Genomic DNA, 21514 nt, shown 5'->3' on the forward strand with positions numbered 1-21514 from the left:
GGCTGGTTCTCTAGACATGCAGTGAACTAACTTCTGTGATCCCAAAAAAGCACACATCACATCACAAGCACACAAGTCACATCATTTTTATTTCTTTCCAGCAGTTTTTACTTCACAATATCCCTTTCCCCACCGATTAACACCGATCAGGCACAACATTAACGCAAGTTACCGTTTTTAATATATAAGTATATATATATATATATATATATATATATATATATATATTTAACACAAAGAAAGAAAGAAAGAAAGAAAGAAAATTATAGGTAGTGTTCAAATTTAAAATAAAGGTTTCGGGGGGAAAAAAACAAACTGTTGGCTACGTATATTTATCCTCCTGTTTGATTGGCTGTTACAAACGTCTGTCAAATTATCCATTTCCGTTGTGTTCCGTTGCTTAGTTACAGTTCCTATGCGTTCTGTTCGCTAAGCAGAAGTTAGCCAGATGCTATGTTTAAGAGTTTGAGAATATACAAAGTTTCAAGTAATTTGTAGTTTTTAAAACTGCTCATTTGAAGCCATGACAGCTATAAAAGATGGAGAGTACACGGCTACCATCTACAAACTGGTGAGAATAATGTTTTAGGTTAGCTGCCTAGCCCAGTGTTAAGCTATCGTCGATAGAACAGTTAACGGTATCCCTTTCAAAAATCGCTCATTTTAGCGTTTCTTGCTTACTTAAACACATACACACGACGGATAACATTTTTCCGTAAATTCAGCATATATGAAACACAACAACCACCAACTAATTTGATAAAATTTAAACCGTGTAATATGCTCGTCCGTTCCTGCATCTGTGTCTACGAAGTAATTTTAACCTGTTGTCAGTGCCACAGTTCAGGGTAACGCGACACCGTTCAGAATCAGACAGCGAGTTGAATTTATCAATAAAGGTAAACCCAGCTTAGCACATAGCTTCATTTAAACTGCATATTAACAATAGCTTTTGTCAGGAGCGTTCTCCATGTTATTGCTAATAATTTATAATGATGGGGAATGCGGTACAAGACCATCTCAGTTCATTCTCATCTGTCTTTTAGATTAAAGACGGCCAGTATGTAGAGGCAGTTCACATCCTAAACGGCCAGCTTCAAAAACACACCAAGGTAAGTGTCGGATAGTATTGTTCATTTGTAAAATAACCAATACTATCCGAAAAAGTACCGTATATACACTGTATAGAGTATATGTTCCCGAGATGTCTATTAATCTTATATTACAAATTTGGGCCTAAAATCTCATTGAATTGTCTTAAATTGTAATCATATATATCAACAACAGCCGTAACAATTAGCAAATTCATCGATTTTTCGATTGACAGGAAATTAATTTTGTGTCAGTAATTTTGATGATCAAGTATTTGTTTCTCAAATTGTTGTTTCTCAAACAAAAATGCCAGACATTCACTGGCTTTTACAAATGTGAAGATTTACCACTTTTTTCTGTTTTAAATCACAGAGCTGAAACAGTTTTATTGATTAGTTGATGGCATTTGCCCATACCAGTTTCTTCAGTGTGTGTTTTTCTTGCTTTTTGCTGCTTTCTGACATTTTAGAGACAAAGGAGTAATCGATTAAATGATTGGCAGATTAATCAGTAATTGATAAATAATAACTAGTTGCAGCCCTAATTGTGACCTGATTATCTTTTGGTTTTGGACCATCAGTCTGACAATACAAGACATATGAAGACGTCACATTGCTCCTTCAGGAAATTGTGATTTGTTGCCAAAGTGTGCTTTCTGACATTTAATAGACAAAACGATCAATCAAATAATCAAGAAAATAGTGAAAATGATGGGATTTACTCCTTGATAGCTGAACACAATTTAAGAACAACTACTTCTTTACACTGATTTATATTTATCCATTGATTTATGATTTTTATTTAGTTTAGAAACGTTTTCAAAGTATAACATTTTGTGCTGCGATAAGAGCAGACATCCTGATTTATATTTCCTTGTTGTTGTGTTTTGAATACTTTGTGAGAGGGTGCGATTGGTGTTTTGTTTCGCCATACAGCCTTCTGTTACAATCACTGACGACCGTCAGTCTTACTCACTCTTACTTTATGTCCCAGTCCAGGGCAGCACTGTCTCTGCTGGGCTACTGCTACTATCACATCCAGGACTTCACCAACGCTGCAGAGTGCTACGAGCAGCTCACACAGCTGCACCCGGAGGTGGAAGAGTACAAGGTGTACTATGCCCAGTCCCTGTACAAAGCTGGTGCTTATCCTGAGGCCACCAAGGCTTCCTTTGTACTGGACAACCCAAGCAGTCACACGAAGGTACAGCACGCACACACACACTACCGGGCTCAGACAAGCATGATGATGCTGGTAGGTGAAACCAATAATACTCCAACATCCCAACTTTTCAGCAGCTCCACTTAGACTCACCGTATTGTTTTATGGGGACCTGAAAATGTCTTGGTCCAGGTGTCCAATCACTGCTTCAAATTTGCAGTTTAAGAACAACTCCACCTTATTTACGCTGACATTTTTCACTTTGTTCCCTCCATCTGTTACATACTTTTCATCACTGGGAGCAATTGTTCAACGGAAGTGGTCTAACAATCAAAAATGTGTATAGCTCAGCAGCAGGGAACACACTTACCAGAAAGTCAAATTAATACTGCCTTTAAATGGGATTTAAGTTCATTTTGTCAATGTGATAAAATCAAGTAGAAATATTATGTAATTTCCACAGAATACATGCTAGTTTGTTGTGGAAAAACAGGTTCCAGGTTATGGAAATGAATTATGGATGACAGTTTGGATCAAAGTGTGAAGCCGATGTTCTTGCTTAATTTTTTGCCCCAAAGTCAAAACAACATTTGGCTCATCACATTATGTCCCTGTTTTACCTTTCGTTTATCCTCTCTCTCCCTTTCTCGCTCTCTCTCTCTCTCTCTCTCTCTCTCTCTCTCTCTGACTCTCTGGTACAGATGGTCAAGCTTCAAGCGTGTATCAAATATTGTGAGGAAGATTACTCTGCTGCCAAGGTGCAGTGTTCTAACACATTATTTGTTGATACAAACAAATTATACAACTTCTCTTAAATATGGGGACAGTTTGAATCATTATTATCTGCAGCCAAACACACTTTCATCCACTTAATGCAGCTCTGTGTGTGTGTGTGTGTGTGTGTGTGTGTGTGTGTGTGTGTGTGTGCGCGTGTGTGCGTCTGTGCGTGTGTGTGTGCAGTCCCTGTTGGAGCAGCTGCCCCAGGACGATACAGACTACGTCTACAATATGGGTTGTTTGCTTTACCAGGATGGAAAGCATGAGGAGGCCTGCAAGAAGTTCATGTCTGCCATGCAAATGCTGGGATACGTGCCAGGTAATGTTCCCCAAGACACAGGAGGAGAAACTCACCGCACAAATAGAAGAGCGCAAGGAGTCATACACCAGTCTGAAGTTAGGCTGATAATCAACAGCTGAACATGTTATAGTCAGTAAGGTCTGATCAAGTTGAAGATGATCTAAAGGTCGGTATTGATCGGCTGGATTCAGCTGACCAACTACCATCTACTGAATAACCTACATCAGTACTGCAGGTCTGTTTACATCATTGACTCTGATCACGGAGTTAATCCAAATCAGCGCAGCTCTGTCTGCTCCTCCAGAACATCCCGTGAATCCATCATCTTTCCACACAGAGAAAATACAGGAACCGGCTGTATAAATGTGACCACACCAGCAGGAAAAAAAAGAACTGTTCTTACAATTATATTGTAATATTTATATGTGTACATTACTGTGCAAAAGTGTAAGGTAAGTAAAGTGAACCCTAAAGTTTAACCCTAACCCACGGTTAGGGTTAAACTTTAGTTAGTTTTTATTTATTAGTTAACCTCATACAAAGTCTAGCAAACAGAAAACACCTAAGTCGGATCAGTATTTGCTGTGACCCCCCTTTGTCTTTAAACCAGCACCAGTTCTCCTCGGTACACCTGCACAGTTTTTCAAGGTACTTGGCAGGTAGGCTGTTCAGAGCATCTTGGAGAACTTGCCCAGGTGGATTTAGTCTGTCTCAGTGTCTTCTGTCTCTTCATGTGATCCCAGACTGACTCCAAGATGCTGCGATCAGGGCTCTGTGAGGGCCAGACCATCTGTTGCAGGACTCCGGTTCTTTTTGTCTCTGAAGATAGTTCTTTATGACTCAGGCTGTGCGTTTGGGCTTGTTGTCCTGTTGTAGAAGGAATCAGGGACCAATCAGATGCCTCCTTGATGGTGTTGTGTGAAGGAAGAAAATAGATAATTAGATAATTTGACAGATAACAAAACAAAAGTCATCTGTCTCTAGCTTCTTGAGACTGGGAGTCATCTTTTCAGTCAGTATTTGGGTTCAAATCTGCTTTCATCCTGCCATCTATGAAAGTCATCTCTCCTCCACCTCTTGCTCTCATGCAGCCCCATATCAGCAAACTCCCACCTCCACGTTTCACAGTCAGCACTGTGGTGGTCCTGGCCAGGTCCAAACCAAACATGCTGGACCCATCTGATCCAAACAAATTTATGATGGTTTCATCTGACCAGAGAATGTGCTGCCAACATTCATCGGGCTTTTTTTCATGTTCTTTGGCAAAGTTTAATCTGCAGTTTTGTGCAGTTTTGTGAGCAACGGTTTTCTTCTCGGACGCCGACCGTAGAGGCTGACGTCATGTCACGTCCTTCACACTGATCAGTCACCGAAACTCCAATTTCCACAGATGATCCTTGTGCCAAGTCAGGAGCACTTACCCTGTTTTTCTGTGCGAGGTTGTGTAGATAGTGAATTGCGTGTGGCGTCATATTTTTGAGGACGGACACTGCGCCATTGGAAGCATGGCTCTTACTGTACCTCCTAAAAACTGATGCAGCTGTGTTTTGGCTCATGTTCAGTTGCCTGCTGATGCTTGTACCGTCTCCCATCTGTGAAGTCTTTCAATCTGGTTTATTATTGTTCAGGCAGGTCCTCACCATGTGGTGCCGTGTTGCGCTAGACACAACCCAGGCCAAAACTGAGGAAGCTGTGGTGTTCACATGTTCTTTAATAACCTTGTTCAAGCAGTTAGAAATAATTGGAAATCACAGGTGTACTTACTTTTGTTGCACTGAGGTTATACTGTGGGGTTTGTGTTTTCATTGTAGTCTATCAAACCTGTTTGTTTTTAATCATACATAAGATCAAATACCCTACACTTCAACTTGAAAATAGTACAATTATTGCGAGATAACAGAGTTTTGAGTCATTTAACCTTTTTGTGATATTGCAAAGGGGTGTACTCAGTTGTGTTGTGTACTGTATGTAAAACATGTATATGTGTAGGTAGCTGTACACAAGAAAAGTACTGTTATGCTAAACATCAGTCTACATATATTCTGCTTGATTTGAGAATTTAAGAGTTTCCTGTTTACCATTCAGTGTTTTTCAGTTTATCTTAAATTTTTTTGGTTACTTTTAATTCTACTGCTCCTAACCATGCATTTGTGGAATAAAACACCCATGTTCGTGTGTTGTAGTGAATAGAGAACAGCACTGACTTTGGCTGTAGACCAGAATGCATGTATTTTGTAGTTGTGCTTAAAACCTTTCACGTACAAAACAGACTGTATTGTTGTTGAACATGAAAAAATACTAAATATCAATAATATGATTTCAATTTTAAATAGTTATTTTATCACATATTTAAGGATAAATTTGGAAGGCTATCAATCATTGGATTGGGTTTAAAAATCCAATCTTTGATTGGGACACAGGCACCGTTTAAAGTTAATCTCCGTTTCTCCTCTCTCTCAGCATTGTCCTACAACATCGCCCTGTGTTACTACAGCCTGAAGAACTATGCTCAGGCCCTCAAATACATCGGAGAGATCATAGAACGAGGCATTAGGGAACATCCAGGTAAAAACACATCTCAGTGGAACTGCCTTTATCTCATCTGTGTTGGCTTAGATCAACATCAGCAGTCTGTTAGAGCTACATTTTTTGATGATCTAATAACAGTCTTTTGGTGTGTGGTTTTTCTGCGCCAGAGTTGAGCGTCGGGATGACAACTGAAGGCATCGACGTCCACAGTGTGGGCAACACCCTTGTGCTGCATCAGACAGCTCTGATCGAAGCCTTCAACCTAAAAGCTGCCATCGAATACCAGCTGAAGAACTGTAAGAACCTCAGTCAGTGCCTCTGAAACTTGGCATGTCACATAAAAAAAAGAAGGATGAAGGGAGAGATGAGAAAGAAGCTTAACAGGCAGAGAGCTTGATATTCACAGAGCAACCCAGGCATAAGGAAGTCACATTAAAGTCAAATTATTAAAGTAATAATTTGAGAAATTTTCATCAAAATTTTTTGTTAGACTGCGCTCTCTCTTTCTCCGCTAATATATCACGACAGTGATTTAAACTATAGCTGTTTCATGAAAGCTTGCACATTTGTTATTCAGTATCTGGTAGCTCTTTCAAAAAAGAATGGCCAGACCCACCTGATATCAGTCGAATGGGAACTATAAAATAAAGTCTTTGTTTCCTTAAGACCCTGCTCATATGATCTTATCCAGCGGGATCAGGCAGTCTGGCTCTTGAGCATTTTTTAAATTTCTATGCTAAAGAAATGCCAAATGAAAAGCAAACCTTCTCCCTGGAATAACCAACAATGGATATTTTGAAAGAAGATAAAGACACATTTTTATAAGACAGGAACTCTGCAACTGCTGATTACAGTTGTGAGGCTGGTAGTTTAAACAAGTTTAAATTTTCAAATGTTTTCAGCAGAACTTGCTTAGCCTCATTCACTGCATCCCCCAATACACTACTGCCTGCATCCAGGCAACATTGTGGGACTGGTTTTGGACAAGTATTTCCCATTTACCTCTACAGATTTACTATAATTTTTTTGTAGCCCAGCCAGGCATCACAGCAGCAGTGGTCATTGGTATACTTTGTGTTTATCTGGGTTATTCTTCCTCAACTACAGGTTGTATGATTCAACACAAAATCAGGTCACTGTCAAAGAACTGAAAAGCGTGTAATTTTAGCCACAGATAGAAAGAGACACTGGTAGAAAGAGATGAAATCACCTCAAAAATAACTTGTAAAGCCTCCTTTTATCTTCAAAAGAAGAGTTCTCCTCCCTCCTTTCCTCTACCCCCTGACACATTATCAGAACAAAGCTCTAAAGAATAGTGATCACAGGATAACGAACAGGAAGGAGGATGTCTGAAGCCCACATCAAACATCTGCTCTGTCAAAAGGACAGGGAGCTACATCCCCGGCAGTTTGTCCTCAATGAGACAAGACAGGAGGTCAGATCTGAACACAGGTTGTAGGGATGAACTCATATGTATACATAATTCATATACATAAGTTAAAGAAATTATAGGGGGGTCCTTCCTTGACAGACATTTCTTGTCTGTGCCTCCCCCATCAACTGTCTAATAACAGATCTTTTTATATCCAGTGGCAGAGTAGCAAGGTTTTACCACCAAATGTCCACAAAGGATCATGTAAATGATAACAATGGAAAATAAAGAAGTTCATTGATAACTGGTAAGTCAACTTTAAAGTACCCTGTGACCACTAGTAGTGCTGTGGAGCAATGATTTTGTGAGGCAAAGAAGAAGACTGCAAGCTGGCAGACATGAGTGTAAACAATGCAGTAAATCAATAATCAGTAAAACAGTAAATGTCTTATGTGGAAGGAAATGCACCTGACCCGTGTCAGAAATCAAGGATACACACTATGGGTTTCGGTGAGAAACACTGAATGCAAACATAACTTTTGTTTGTTTATGAAAACACTCCACAGAGCCAATTTAGATGTCGATTACAGATTTCCTTCATAGCCACTGTTAAGGCTCTATTCTATTTAATTTGCACTGGTTTGTGAAGCTCATCCTGCAAAGAAAAGTGTGCAGGAAAAAAACTGATAAAGACTCAAATGAACTGGTCTCTTCTCTGTTTTCTGTTTCATGTGAATTCCTCCAGTAAAAGGAGCTCAGGAGGCTTTGACAGACATGCCCCCCAGATCAGAGGAGGTAACCACCATTCACTCCCACTGTGCTCTGTGTGTGCGTGCGTACGTGCCTGCGTGCATGTGTGTGTGCGAGCGTGTGCGTGTGCTCGTGTGTGTATGTATTCTCTACACTTCTCAGCTGTGTATGATTATTCTTCAGTTATGTGAATTAAAACTGCCTGGACCTGTCCCGCTAACAGCCTGGAGATAAAAGAGATGAATAGAAAATTAGAACAGAGACATAAGTGTGAAGGCTTACATGGAGGTAATGATCATAGTCGTATCATCTTGAAACTGCCTCATTAAAATTAATGTACAGATGGGGCACTGTCCTTTGGTCCAGTCTGTCACTGCCACTGAGTCATGATTGTTTTTTTAACTTGGGAGATATCTGAGAGAAGTGCACATCTAGTGCCCCCTAGTGGAAACAATTACTGCATGCATCCTGTCAGTACCATGGAAACACAAGTACCGTTAAATAAACTTTACGAATGATTTTTGTTATGTATGTGTGTTATAAATCTACTAAAGTTGTCACAGTTTTCATGCTTTGTCTAAACAAATTACTAGAGCATGTTTCTGTCCATAAAGTCTTAGTCATCCAACATTTTCCTTAATCCTATCAAAATGTCCTCTTTTTCTCATCATATAGTGTATATATAGAATGCAGTATTTTACAGAGACATGACACATAGTCTATCACATACTATATATACTCTTTCAGGAGTTGGACCCAGTGACACTCCACAACCAGGCTCTGGTGAACATGGACACAAAGCCGTCAGAGGGTTTTGAGAAGTTGGCCTTCCTGCTGCAGCAGCCATCCTTTCCTCCCGTGACCTTCGGGAACCTGCTGCTGCTCTACTGCAAACACGAGGTACACAGCCGGCCGCACTGTATCTGGAAGGTGCCAGACTCTGTCAGCGATGGGTAATGAATCGCAAACTGTTCAACAACCCATGCATCACATGACTAAGATAGTATCGCAGTCAGGCTTCCTTTGTCGTCCTCACAACGGAGTATATTCTCATCATGCCACTCCAACTGCAGCCAGCACCCCCAAAGGCTTGCTGGAGACTGTGTTGTCTCTCTGTGTTCCCCTCCCAGTGCATATGTAGCTTCTAACTGAATCTCTGTGGTGTGGAGTTTAGTTTCATTCCTACGTCCCTGTTCGTACTTTCAGATATTAGCCTTATATTTCTGTTTACTGATAGCCATGAAGGCTTAAAGGGTTGTGAAGTCACTGCTGATGCAAACTGAACATTCCCTGCTGCTGCAGCTTATATTTAAAGTGTTCCATTGGCAAACCAGCAGGAGGCTTTTATTTTGAAGAAGCTATAGAAAACCCAGTGCATTTGTCACCAAGTTAGTGATACTTTGTTGGCGCTATTCTTAAAAACAGAAATGGTCAACACAAACAGATATGGACATATCTGGCACTATTTGATCTTTGAATCAGTTTCAGATATTGCAGGGAGGAATAGTAGAAGAAGGAACAGCTGTTAGACTCTTGATGCCATATGGGCAAACCAGCACACCTCCTACACCTCATCAAGGGAAACAGCTTCTTTTACCTTGCCATGCTGCCCTGTGGAAAACCATTTTCACTGTGCCAGCACAACATGAATGGTCACAGTTGCTCTCAGTGCAAGTATGTCCACCAGTATCAAAAACTGGGTTTGGTATAGTTTGTACGCTTTGTGTGATCTAAATTTGGCCTTTTTCTGATGGAGCATCTACACAGCTCACTGAAGGCAAGACAGCCATTTACAGCGATGCACAACTGGCATTTTTACACTTTAAAGAGTTAGGTAGAAGTAGTCAAAGGGAACAACACAACTAGACCATCTGCTGTCATCCGGTTAAGGAGGTGCAGAATTACAAGGCATCAATGTACAGTTCTACAGCGAAAGATATGTGTTTTTCTGCTTTGAACTGTTTCATGATAATAAACTACCTGTCACCATGTTTTTCTTTGTGTATTGAAGCGCACAGACAGTTCTACAATAAATTTTTTCCTGTTTTTAAATTTCCTTTCCCTGAGTAAATAAAAAGTTTCCATTCAGTTTGTCTTATTTGGTATCTACATAAACCAACAACTTCATATAATAACCTTGCCTATACCAGGTTTATTATACTGAATGATGTTAGATAGTACAGGTCTTCAATGTCATCCCCATGGAGCTGTCTCCCTTATACAGAGAATTATCATGGTTTTCTCCTTCAAACACATGACATCCTCTGCTACATGAGGGACGGTGTCAGCATTTTCTACCACACTGTACACCAGTGGGGGTCTAAGCAGGGAGTAACAATGTTTTTAAAAGAGTTTGGACTCATGGTGTGATTCATAGTGGAATGAACTAAAAATGCAGAGAGCGCTGCAGAAAGGCTCGGGTCTTTCATTAAAATGGTATTAATTTCTCTGCTGGATTCAATCTCCCTCTCTCTCCCCTTCAGTACTTTGACCTGGCAGCTGACGTCCTGGCAGAAAACGCCCATCTTACCTACAAGTTCCTCTCCCCGGTAAGTGACACTCTGAGAGTGTTTCAAAAAATCCCACTGGGTCCTAATTCACGCGGCAAGAACTCAATTGCAATTTTTTTTCTTCATTACATCAAGTGTCTGCAAAAGTAAAAGTCAGCACATAGACACTGCTAAATTTTCTTTTACCTTATAATCATTAAAGGTTTCCAGTTACTGAACCCATAGGAAAGCTGACCTGTTTTTGTCCTTTTACAGTACATGTATGAATTTCTTGATGCCTTGTTGACCTGCCAGACAGCACCAGAGGAGGTAAAATAAAGATAAAAAAAGTGAAAAACTTTAAAAGCTGAAGATATTTTAATGTTAACAGTGGATCAACTAACCAAGTGTATTGGGAAAGGTGTTGCTCATAACCCATGTTGTATTTTATTCTGACAAGTATTTTTACTTGCTCAGTGCAACTTATACTCAAGATTTCAGATCAAACTTTTTCTATATCAAATCTAAAAGTTCTATTGTGTGACTACTTAGTTCTGTTTTCTATCCATGAATAAAATCCTCTACCACCATTTTCACTCTTTTGTTTTCATATTTTTTGTTTCTTTCACAGGCATTTAGGAAGTTTGAAGAGATGAACGCCAAACTGACCGAGCAGCTACGCAAGCTGGCCAAGCAGGTTGTTTACCTCCTTCCTTTCTTTGTTTCCTTTTTTATTTCATATGTATTGTACTGTACATACAGTATGTTTATTTTTTCTTTATTTCATATTTAATTTTAAAGTATTATATATCAAACATATGTCATCTTGTAATTGGCAAACACCTGCTAAAACAGCTTCCTCTGTTTGTTGATCCATTCCAGACAACAATAATGAAACACTGACCTGCATCCTGAGTTACAGTACATAAAGGAAATTGTGAAAAGGCCACTTTACAATTACAAATGGTGTTCTCAGTAATGTTTCTCAATTACGATGCCAAAATAAAAGCTAGATTATGATATGAGGAAGCTCAGTTGGTTGAAAATTGTTTTTGTTGTTTGTTCTAAGGTACAGGAAGCCAGAATGGCTCGAGACGATGAAGCACAGAAGAAAGCTCTGCAGGACTACGACCTGATGCAGGAGAAGTGAGAGAGAGAGACACACACACACACACACACACACACACACACACACACACACACACACACACACACACACAGCCTGTATATAAAAATGTAAATGTAATATGTACATTTAGAATTTTATATACTGAACAATTGCCCAGCCCACCTATATAAATGGCCAATATACACGTCAGCATCTTATCTTATAATTCATAAATGTATAATCTTTTAATTTTTACCGTTTTTCTATTTCATTGTGTTTTTGTTTTGTTCTAATTATCTTTATTTATTGCACAGCCTCAATAGCTTGCCAGCCTCTATTTTACTGCACATATAGTTGCATTTGACAAAAAAACCTTTGAATCTTTAATCTTTAATGAAACAATATTCATGTCCTTCAAGAAATAATAAGAAGAAGGAATGTCTTCTTGGAAGCATGAAAGGAAACCTTTGACTTATAATTTAGATCATGGGACATCAGTACTCCATACATAGAAACCCTCAATCCAATTAGTTAAATGAAAATAAATAACTATCCTTTAATAGTGGAAATAGAAGAACCAGTTCAGCAGTTCTTTGGCTTAAAATTCCTCTCTTCACGATTGTATTTAAATTCACTCAAACATTTTTAAGATATTACGCTGACAGACTGAAAAAGGAACTAGTTCAGAGTGACAGAAACATACTGAAAATTCCTACAAATCTCAGGAACTCCTGGTAGCTATTATTAAAACATCTGTCAGTATTTCATTTCATCTCACTACACATGAAAACACCATCAGTGCTTTCCACTGCAATTCTCCACCTGATTACCTCCCACTCCATCCTTCCTGTCTGATTGGCGGGGTCTTTTCCCAGGTACATCGTGGTCCTGATGGCCCAGGCCAAGATCTACTGGAACCGGGAGAACTTCCAGATGGTGGAGAAGATTTTCCGCAAGTCGGTGGAGGTTTGTAACGAGGACGATACTTGGAAGCTGAACGTGGCCCACGTGCTCTTCATGCAGAACAAGTACAAGGAGGCCATCGGCTTCTACGAGCCCATCGTCAAGAAGCACTACGATAACGTGAGTGCTTCAGGGTGGCTGGACACATTCATGAAAGAAGTTCATGTGTGGAGGGAGACTTAGAATATCTTTCACCTATCAGCACCAATGACCACTGACAGTCTGAGGTCAGGATTAAACGTTGACAGTTTGACTTTCTGTCCAGGTGGAGCAGTGTAACATTCAGGAGTGTCCCTGCAGGTGCAAACCTTCGGTAAAAATAGAGACCAAACAGCTTGGTTTTTATTCCTCTGCAGTATCTTCACATCTGTGCCTCACATCTGTTTGGATGATTTTCTGCTGTTGCTGCGTTTGTGTTGGATTTTTTATTTTGTTTGTTTGCAGTGGTGCTTCTGACATTTCTGGCATCCAAAAATTTGGACGTTTCAGATTTTGGCCCAATTTCAGAAAATTAAGTCACAATAAACTTGGCTTCGGGTCCTGAAGTGTTACCATTCCTCACGGAAAAGGCACAAGAAATGAGAAAATTACTCATTTTATTTTGATTGTATTTGTTAAGCAGGGTTTCTTCACATCCTGGAATACTTTAAATGCCTAAAGCAACGTTATGTTATTGAGTACAGTCTAATACAGCAGTTTACATCTTAAATTCATTTTAATAGTTAATCTTGATTTCTTGTTGCTGTTCTGGTGAGAAATAAGACCAGATGTGTCAACTATCTTCTACAATCTCAACAGCTGCCTTCATTTTCTAATGTGAATGATTGACACTGAAGAAATTCTCCTTATTTTCCATTCTGAATAGCATCAAAAGACCTTAAGATGATTCCTCAAAATCATTTTATGGAATTTTGCAAGCACCCTTGGTTAGTTTCAACAAGGTTTCTTAAAGGTCCTGGAAATATTCTGTAAAATAAACCAAAAATGAGTGGTAGTAGCTGCAAGTTTGGAAGTTATTAAACAATGTTTAACAAACTGATGATAAATAAATGTCTGTATTCCACTGTAGATCCTGAACGTCAGCGCTGTGGTCCTGGCCAACCTGTGTGTGTCCTACATCATGACCAGCCAGAATGAAGAGGTACTGTACAAAGAAGTTAGCACAACACTGTTGTCCTGTCTGATAGCAGCCATCCTCTCTCTGTTCCTATATCTAACAATGTAACTCATTTTGCATAATGATTACTTTTACACAGTGGCAGAAAGTAACATTTAGGTACACTTCCTCAAGTACAATTTTGAGGTACTCATACTTAACTTGAGTATTTCCATTTTATGCTGCTTTATACTTCTACTCCACTACACGTCAGGGGGGAAATATCGTACTTTTTTATCTCTGAGCTATAATTGCTTGTTACTTTTCAGATTTAGATTTTGCATACAACGTATCTGCCTCTAAAATATGATTTCTTATAATAAACAACACAGAAATAAAAGAGTTAGCTTTACCTCTACTAGTTACAACATTAAAACGCTGCCTACACGATAATGCATCTTTTGGGCCTCTTGATATTTGAAATCAGTGCCATGATATTTATCAGTGTTTTTCCAATAATGATATACAGTGGGTCACAGTGTAATAAATGTATGCAAAATTACATGTTGAATAATAAAATTCACGTTCAGTGTAATGAACTGTGTTACACTGTTATGCATTTCATCAGACAAATCAGTCCACACCTGTAAATGAAAAAGTGCGGTAACTAAGAAGAATAATCAACTCAGCTCAGTGACAATGTGAGTCTGTATTCTCATGATGTGATTCCACTGAAAGTTGTTGCTATATAAACACAGTATCCAACTCTGCATAATGACTGCTTATACTTTTAATACTTTACATAAATTTTGCTGATAATACTTCTGTACTTTTACTTAATTTAACTTTGCATGGCTTTTACTTGTAATGAGTGTTATTATGGGTTTGCATTACCACTGAATACTTCTTCCACCGCTGATTTTACATTTGATACTTTACGGTAAGTACATTCTCCTGAAAATACTGAGGCACTTTTGCAAACGTTACTTAATTAAATAGTACAATACTATTTCCACCTCTGGTTGAGGCCTACTTACACTACAATAAAGGATATTTTCTTGCGTACATCAAACAGCTTTTGTATGGATTTCGTTGCTGATGTTGTTGTGCTTATTTAGTTTGGAATCTGGTGAACTTTCGTGTATTGCCTCTAAATATTGTTTCCTTGGTGTCTCTGTTGGGTGTTATTTAAGTACAGAGCATAAGTTAGTCTCCTTTCTCCTCTGTTTCCTCTTCACGTCATCCTGGTTTAATAGGCTGAGGAGTTGATGAGGAAGATCGAGAAAGAGGAGGAGCAGATTTCCTACGACGACCCCGACAAAAAGGTCTTCCACCTCTGCATCGTCAACCTGGTCATCGGGTGAGTTTCAGCTGCTGCTGCCTTTCACTAATCCTGCTGGAAAAACTGACTGAGGGCCTGATTACATAGAAGGGGTTTTTAGCAGCAGACGGTTGTGAGTGAAACTGTTTTCTTATTTCAAAGTTCCTCATGGTTTTTTTTTCGGCTCCAGGAGCCCCATGAATATCAAAATATTTAAGCGTTTAAGCGTTCATCACTCATTCACTCTGTGTATCCAAATTATCAGCCGCTCTACACCCAACATCTCAGACCTCAACGATAAGGCCGTCACAGCGATAGAACTCACAACAGCGAAAGACACTGATCATGCCTTCAATCCACTGTTTACATTGCTCCTGTCTGGTTGTAGATGCAGGACTTAAAAATGAAGGAGGCCCCACTTCGGCAGCCCTAAATAAAATAACTGAACATTATGTGTATAATACAGTATTTGTGTGCATGTGCCTTTGTACTATCATTGGCGTATTTCAGCTGTTTTAAGTTAAAGTGAAATGACACTAAGAATTAATGTTAATGGACTAAGGAGAGTTATAATATGTTCAGCCAAGTCCATCATGATTGGCTAAAGTAAGTGATTTGTGTGGGGGAGGTTTTTTTGTTGTTTTTTTTTAAACGATAAAGTCAGTTTCTTTGCATATTTGCACTAAAGATTGTACAAACCTTTATTGTACAGTTTACAGTTAAACATTGTGACATACGTACATTTTACATTTTTACGTAGTTATATTTTTAATCTTGAATTTTTATCACTCATATTTTTTTTTTCTAATTCTTATTTTTCAGAGTTTTTCAGCTCAGCCTTAAGAGCACATCACATTGTATTTCACCACACATTTTGTTTGAGTATGTGACAATAAACCTAAATAAACCTTTGAATCCTTGGAAAAACTAAAACAAAAAAAGCAAAAACCATCCAAAAAACAAATCTGGCGTAAAATATTCTAAACTAAATGAGCTTTTAACTTTATCCCACAGCTTTCCTCAGCAAGTGGAAGTTGTCATGACGTGACCTAATTGTGAAACTTCAGTGATATGATAACAAGTAGTCATATATTTAGGAGGTGGGCCGTAAATTCTGTCGCTTTCCACTGAAGCTGTCCGACCGATTTGACACTGTGGGTGTCGAAAATAAATTTAAATCTGCTTAATTATATGAGACCTGTTTGAGGTAGCTGATGATTAAAATGAGCTTTTTGACTCTATCGCTGTTTTATATATACGTCTGAAGTTTCGTTTCCCTTTCAGGACGCTGTACTGTGCCAAGGGCAACTATGACTTTGGCATCTCTCGTGTTATCAAGAGCCTGGAGCCGTACAATAAGAAGGTCAGCCATTTTATGTGCTCTTGCTCTCTTCTACAGAAAGTTAGTAGTAATTGGACAAAGAAAGTCGCCCCCCCCTCTCCCTGACCAGTCACCCTTATGTAACAGGTTACATTCAACGCATATTTTTTAAGGAAAGATGTTTGTCTTTTATTTTTCAAGGGCAGCAGGCAGTATTTTCATTGTTTCACAGGCTGAGTGATGGACAGAAGATCATAAACACATCTACAAGAATCATTTTAGTGATAAGCATTAAAATGTCACACTCAAAAGACAAGTATCGGTTACTGTGAGTTTTGAACCCCAAATAAACATCTGAGTCCTGCAGGAATCTCTCGCTGAGGGTCTTCTCTGAGGTTCAGCTGCTCTTTTTGGGACCTTTGATCTGGTCCAGTCACAACACCAGACTCTGGCTGCAGCTGAGTCCACTACCCTCCAGCTGAGAACACAAGCCGTCATCCTGAGTGTTTCCCCTCTCATCCTCACAACAATCACCGCCACAGAGTCACATTCACAGTGAAAGCAGAGAGGAGCTCAGGAATGCGAAGCCTGGCGAGACACACAGTCACGCCAGCTTTTCACAACCTGACCATCATGTCTGAATTCTGAATTCTGGTTCCTTCAAACACACAAGTTTTCACACAAGGGTGTCACTGCCATGCACCATCTCATGTAGTTGAACCATAACTATGAGGTTTAGAAACTCGCAGGACTTTAAGCTTTTACTGTTGTTTTATTAAGATGAATGTTCGTGTTTGTGTGTGTGTGTGTGTGTGTGTGTGTAGCTGGGGACGGACACATGGTTCTACGCCAAGCGCTGTTTCCTCTCTCTGCTGGAGAACATGTCCAAACACATGGTCATGCTGAGGGACGCTGTGGTACAGGAGTGTATTCAGTTCCTGGAGCACTGTGAGGGTGAGCAGTGGTCACACACACACACAAAATTGCAAAAATACTGGACCTCTGCACTGCAGCACCATTGTTTTAAGTCTAAACTATCAGTGTGATATCAGGCATCATTTCTTTATTAATGATCGACAAGTCAGTTTGAAACAAATTTCCAGAATACCATTTCATCTGAGATTTACAGAACACTAAATGAAAGCAGTTGCTGCACACAAACTAGTTCTCACATTGAGATTAGTTATTACTAAATCTTTACACCTACTAATTTCCTGGTGTAACTGTTTTTGTAGGGAACTGAACTAACCCACTGCTAATAAAGGACCCACTCATAATGAAGAGAAAAGATGTGATGGGAAATCCAGATACTTGGTCAAATTGCTGTTTAATAATTTTGTCTGGGTATACCTCAAATTACAATTATTCTAAAATGTATGAATATCGCTAACTCTGAAACACACATATTTCTACGTGTATGAAAATATAAAAACCTGTTTAAATATAGGTATTAATTTGTTAGTAATACCTATATTAACACAGGTGTACAAAGTACGTGTAATATATTATTTGGTCTCCTAAAACTAATTTTTAATTTTAATTTAATTTTGGAAGTTATGCTCCAACTCTTGATAGCTAAAAAGAACTCCACTAATTTAGAATCACACTGCTGTAACATTGTCAAACTCACAATACACAGTTTTAAAAAACTGAGATACCAGAGATACTGTGTTTTTTCTTCCGCATATTTCTTCTTCCCTGTCAAAATCTGCCGCCTACATTACCCACAATGCAACTCGACCACCAACTGTTCGGATTCGAATGTGTTAAGCTAATAGCAGCTAATGTAGCCTGGAGCCTGCAGCAGAGATGAGGAGCAGGATACATAGGTCTGGTTAGCTCCTTCCTTCTCACCCCGCACCCCCAGTTTTTTATCACGGTCAGACCTCTAGTCTTCAGACCCAACCGACACTGACTCAAGTGACATCACTTGAGGACATTTATCAAACTTCATACAGCTACCTCTAGAGACACTTAAGGCTTTATACATTTTTCTACATATGCAGTAGTACTCTACACACACATATAGTATAAACGTTGATGAGTAAAACCAGTGGAATTTCCTTTAAGTTTTCATGGCCCAACCCAATTTAGTAAATCAGGGGTTTAAAACTAACTAGAGGTTACTAAGAACTTAGGAAACACTTTACACATAAACTTAGTGATGTATTTATGAATAGCTGGTGCATCACAACCCAGATTTTTATAACAATTTCTGAGCTCATTCATGATCCTCAGAGGATGAACCCTTTAGATTTTAACGATCCAATGACCTTTCCCCTACCACCGCCTTTAGGTCGACCATTCCAGCCCGGTCATGATGTGGGTGTTATGAACATTGCAGCCTATAGGACACACTAGCTGCTCTGTTTGAGTTGACGCTGATTATAATTCTGGTTGTTTCCTTTGTTTCCTCTGTAGTCTACGGGAAGGAAGTTCCAGCTATTATCGAGCAGCCTCTGGAGGAGAGCCGCATTCACATCGGCAAGAACACCGTCACCTACGAGGCTCGACTACTCAAGGCACTGTTCTACGAGGTCATTGGCTGGAACAAGTGACATCGGCACACAGGTGTCAATGTAATGTCTGACGTCAGCTCATCCCAGAAAGATCACTGACTGCAGCCAGAGATGACATTTTGTCAACGTCTACCGCTCAAAGGATAATTAACATAACACATAACACACACACACACACACACACAGTCACTGATGTATTTCAAATCAGGCCAGCAGTGCAGCTATACACAGTATTTCTGGGCAGCGTTTGGACTCTTTTCCATCTTTCACTGTCTCTTGTCAGCGCACACACACAAACAAACAGAAACACACACACACACACACACACACACCCCAGGGGAAGCTTTTATTTTGAGGTTGAGTTGAGCTGGGGGAGTTTTGGCAGAAACATAAAATCCCAGAGTACTCCGACAGATCATACATAATCTGTTTGTGTCACATTCTCACATTATGACTGTTAAAGGAGGCTTCAGCTCCACTTTACAAAATCTTATAGTCAGAGATGATCTGCATCTATTATCATTACTACTCAATGTATAGAGTTAAAAAGTTTTGTAGAAGTAGAGCAGATTTTCAGGCTATGTTTTATTAGTTGTGTTTATTCTGCTAACATAACATACAAGATAACAGTTTGTATGTAAGTTCATGTACATACATTCATAATTCATGCTTATATCCTCCTTTGGTGAGTTCTGGTTGTACAGCCGTCTTAATATTCCAACCCTGTTTTGTGGTTTTATATTTGGTAAATAAAAAGTTTGTGAAAAGCAAAATTATAATTTTAAAGACAATAAAGATTGTTATTTTTCGAAAGAAAATAGTCCCCTGCAAAGTTTTTTTTTTCTTTCTGTAAATAATAGTATCAGCTTTTTAGGATGTTTTTATTTAATGCTACAGTAAAAATTTCTTGGCCTTTCAAATAGGGATGCTCCAGTCATGCTTTTAATGGCCAATATCATTAACTGATTGTTTCCTGTCCTTAAGCATTTTTGCAGCAAGATCTTGCAGACAAGACCCTGTAAACCAGCACTTTGTCTAAAGGGCCTCACTATGCTTCAACAGAACTGCTTGTCCCATGGTCAAACAGCGCCTGGGACCCCCTGACCCCACACCTTTCAACTGCGTCTTTGTAACTTTGCAAAATCAACAATTTGACACTCACGCCCACTTTACGCAGTGATTGGTCAGCTGTGTGGAGGCAAGAAAGTGGGTGAAGTTTCAGCTTCTTTCTCTTTTTTCATTCTTCACACAACCACTGTCACTTTTCATGTCAACAACTTAGTGCAGCACCATGAACAACTCTAATGAGAGATTTTTTTAAAATTTGTGCAGTGTTATCTCCATTTTTACAACTAAACACATCTGGCCCCTCTCACTGATGGACCGCTTTTCACCCCTCCTTTGAATGTTGACATTTAGAACAGATTTAAATGCTCTAATCCTCATATTATACATATTATTTTATAGTTGGACTCTTAAAGTGATCAGATGTTTTCACATTGAGGAGTAAATTGCAACACACATCTGACAGGTGTAATTTGATGCCTGTAGCCCTAATCAGACACACCACACAGACAGAAGTGATCGGGGGTAGCCCAGATGTGCCGATCTGTGCAGCAAACGTGATGAAACTGCTGCTTTGCTGAAGAGTTGACGCACGTCGTCACGATGGAATAGGCCAGTGATCGGTGCAGGCTTACATAGCAAATTATACATGGCAGTGTTTTGACGCAGGTGTTGCCCGTAGAGGGAAATGACAGTATTTTTCAACTGTGGTCTTACTTTCATAACCGTGGCTGTTCGGACTGTAGTTGATATTAACTTTGTACCTGCCACCTGTGTTTTCTGCGAACGCCGACATTTTTTGCTGTTGTATTTGCTGAATCTCTATAATCCAGGTGACAAGTGCAAAGTTATTAAGACCCGTAGTTAGAACGACCAAAATTATGAGAATAAAAACCCGGTTATAAAGAACAATCATTTTCCTTTAGTTCATTAAATCTTGTTATAACAGCTGTCTCGCCTCTACTCCGGACATGTCTCTCTCCTTTGCAAACTTTTTTCTCTCTGAATGAGCACAGAGCAGCTTGAAACATCAAATTATTAAAACATCTTAGCGTCTCATTCAGACAAAAACTACCAACCAGGAGATGACATCTCTGTTACTGTTGTCATCGCTATCTATCCCTTCGACCGTAACTAGGCTGCACACCTGGCGCATCACGAAAATAAATTAAGTACTTGTGTGGCAAAAAGCAAAATCTTACTCTGACACACTGGCCCACTCCGGTATTATGTAACTGTGATAAATCCAAGGAATAATTCTCCAAGACCCTGATTTCATGTAGAAAAAAAATTGATTCTTAACTTTATGCGTGAGCTCGCTGCAATCAGCTATCGCTGGACAGTAGCCTGGAGATGCTGCCCGGCTGACCATGTGGAGCTGGACAGAAACTCGAACTGCCTCAGACATCTGTTTTCTTGAAGATCAGACAACCACGATGGCCACTTCGCAATCATTCAAGTTATTTGTAGCGAGCATCACCAAATCATAAACGTTTGAGATTAATTACATCCATAGCTGTAGGAAGGAGTCAGTACATGGGGAATTAAACATCTTCCTCAGTATAATCATAGGATACAATGAGGAAAAGAACATTTCTTTAGTTTCCATTTTGTGCCAAACAGCCACACCCCAGCATTCTATTAAGTATT

General features: G+C 39.3%; 1 protein-coding gene across 3 annotated transcripts; it reads left to right on the plus strand.

Moving 5' to 3' along the window:
- The first annotated feature begins 382 nt into the window (after positions 1-382).
- Positions 383-19605, plus strand: flr (fleer). 3 transcript variants are annotated; one of them, XM_040154703.1, is made up of 20 exons: positions 383-571; positions 1047-1112; positions 2086-2295; positions 2955-3011; positions 3214-3349; positions 5792-5896; positions 6028-6156; positions 7978-8027; positions 8730-8882; positions 10466-10531; positions 10748-10801; positions 11103-11168; positions 11541-11617; positions 12455-12662; positions 12808-12855; positions 13612-13683; positions 14895-14998; positions 16244-16322; positions 17105-17234; positions 18702-19605. In XM_040154703.1, the coding sequence occupies exons 1-20, from the start codon at positions 524-526 to the stop codon at positions 18836-18838; spliced, it is 1995 nt and encodes a 664-aa protein (XP_040010637.1). In that variant the 5' UTR covers positions 383-523; the 3' UTR covers positions 18839-19605. The 3 variants fall into 3 exon arrangements, with proteins under 3 accessions (XP_040010637.1, XP_040010646.1, XP_040010653.1); XM_040154712.1 differs by having other exon boundaries at positions 11547-11617; XM_040154719.1 differs by lacking the exon at positions 12808-12855.
- Positions 19606-21514: the final 1909 nt, after the last annotated feature.

The sequence above is a fragment of the Xiphias gladius genome, chromosome 3 (genome assembly GCF_016859285.1).
Source record: "Xiphias gladius isolate SHS-SW01 ecotype Sanya breed wild chromosome 3, ASM1685928v1, whole genome shotgun sequence".
NCBI lineage: Eukaryota > Metazoa > Chordata > Actinopteri > Istiophoriformes > Xiphiidae > Xiphias > Xiphias gladius.

Coding starts and splice junctions, on each gene's coding strand:
- flr (XM_040154703.1), top strand. CDS start 524: ATGACAGCTATAAAAGATGGAGAGTACACGGCTACCATCTACAAACTG. Junction 12,663..12,807: donor TCAAGAAGCACTACGATAAC/GTGAGTGCTTCA, acceptor CTTTCTGTCCAG/GTGGAGCAGTGTAACATTCA. Junction 12,856..13,611: donor CCTGCAGGTGCAAACCTTCG/GTAAAAATAGAG, acceptor ATTCCACTGTAG/ATCCTGAACGTCAGCGCTGT.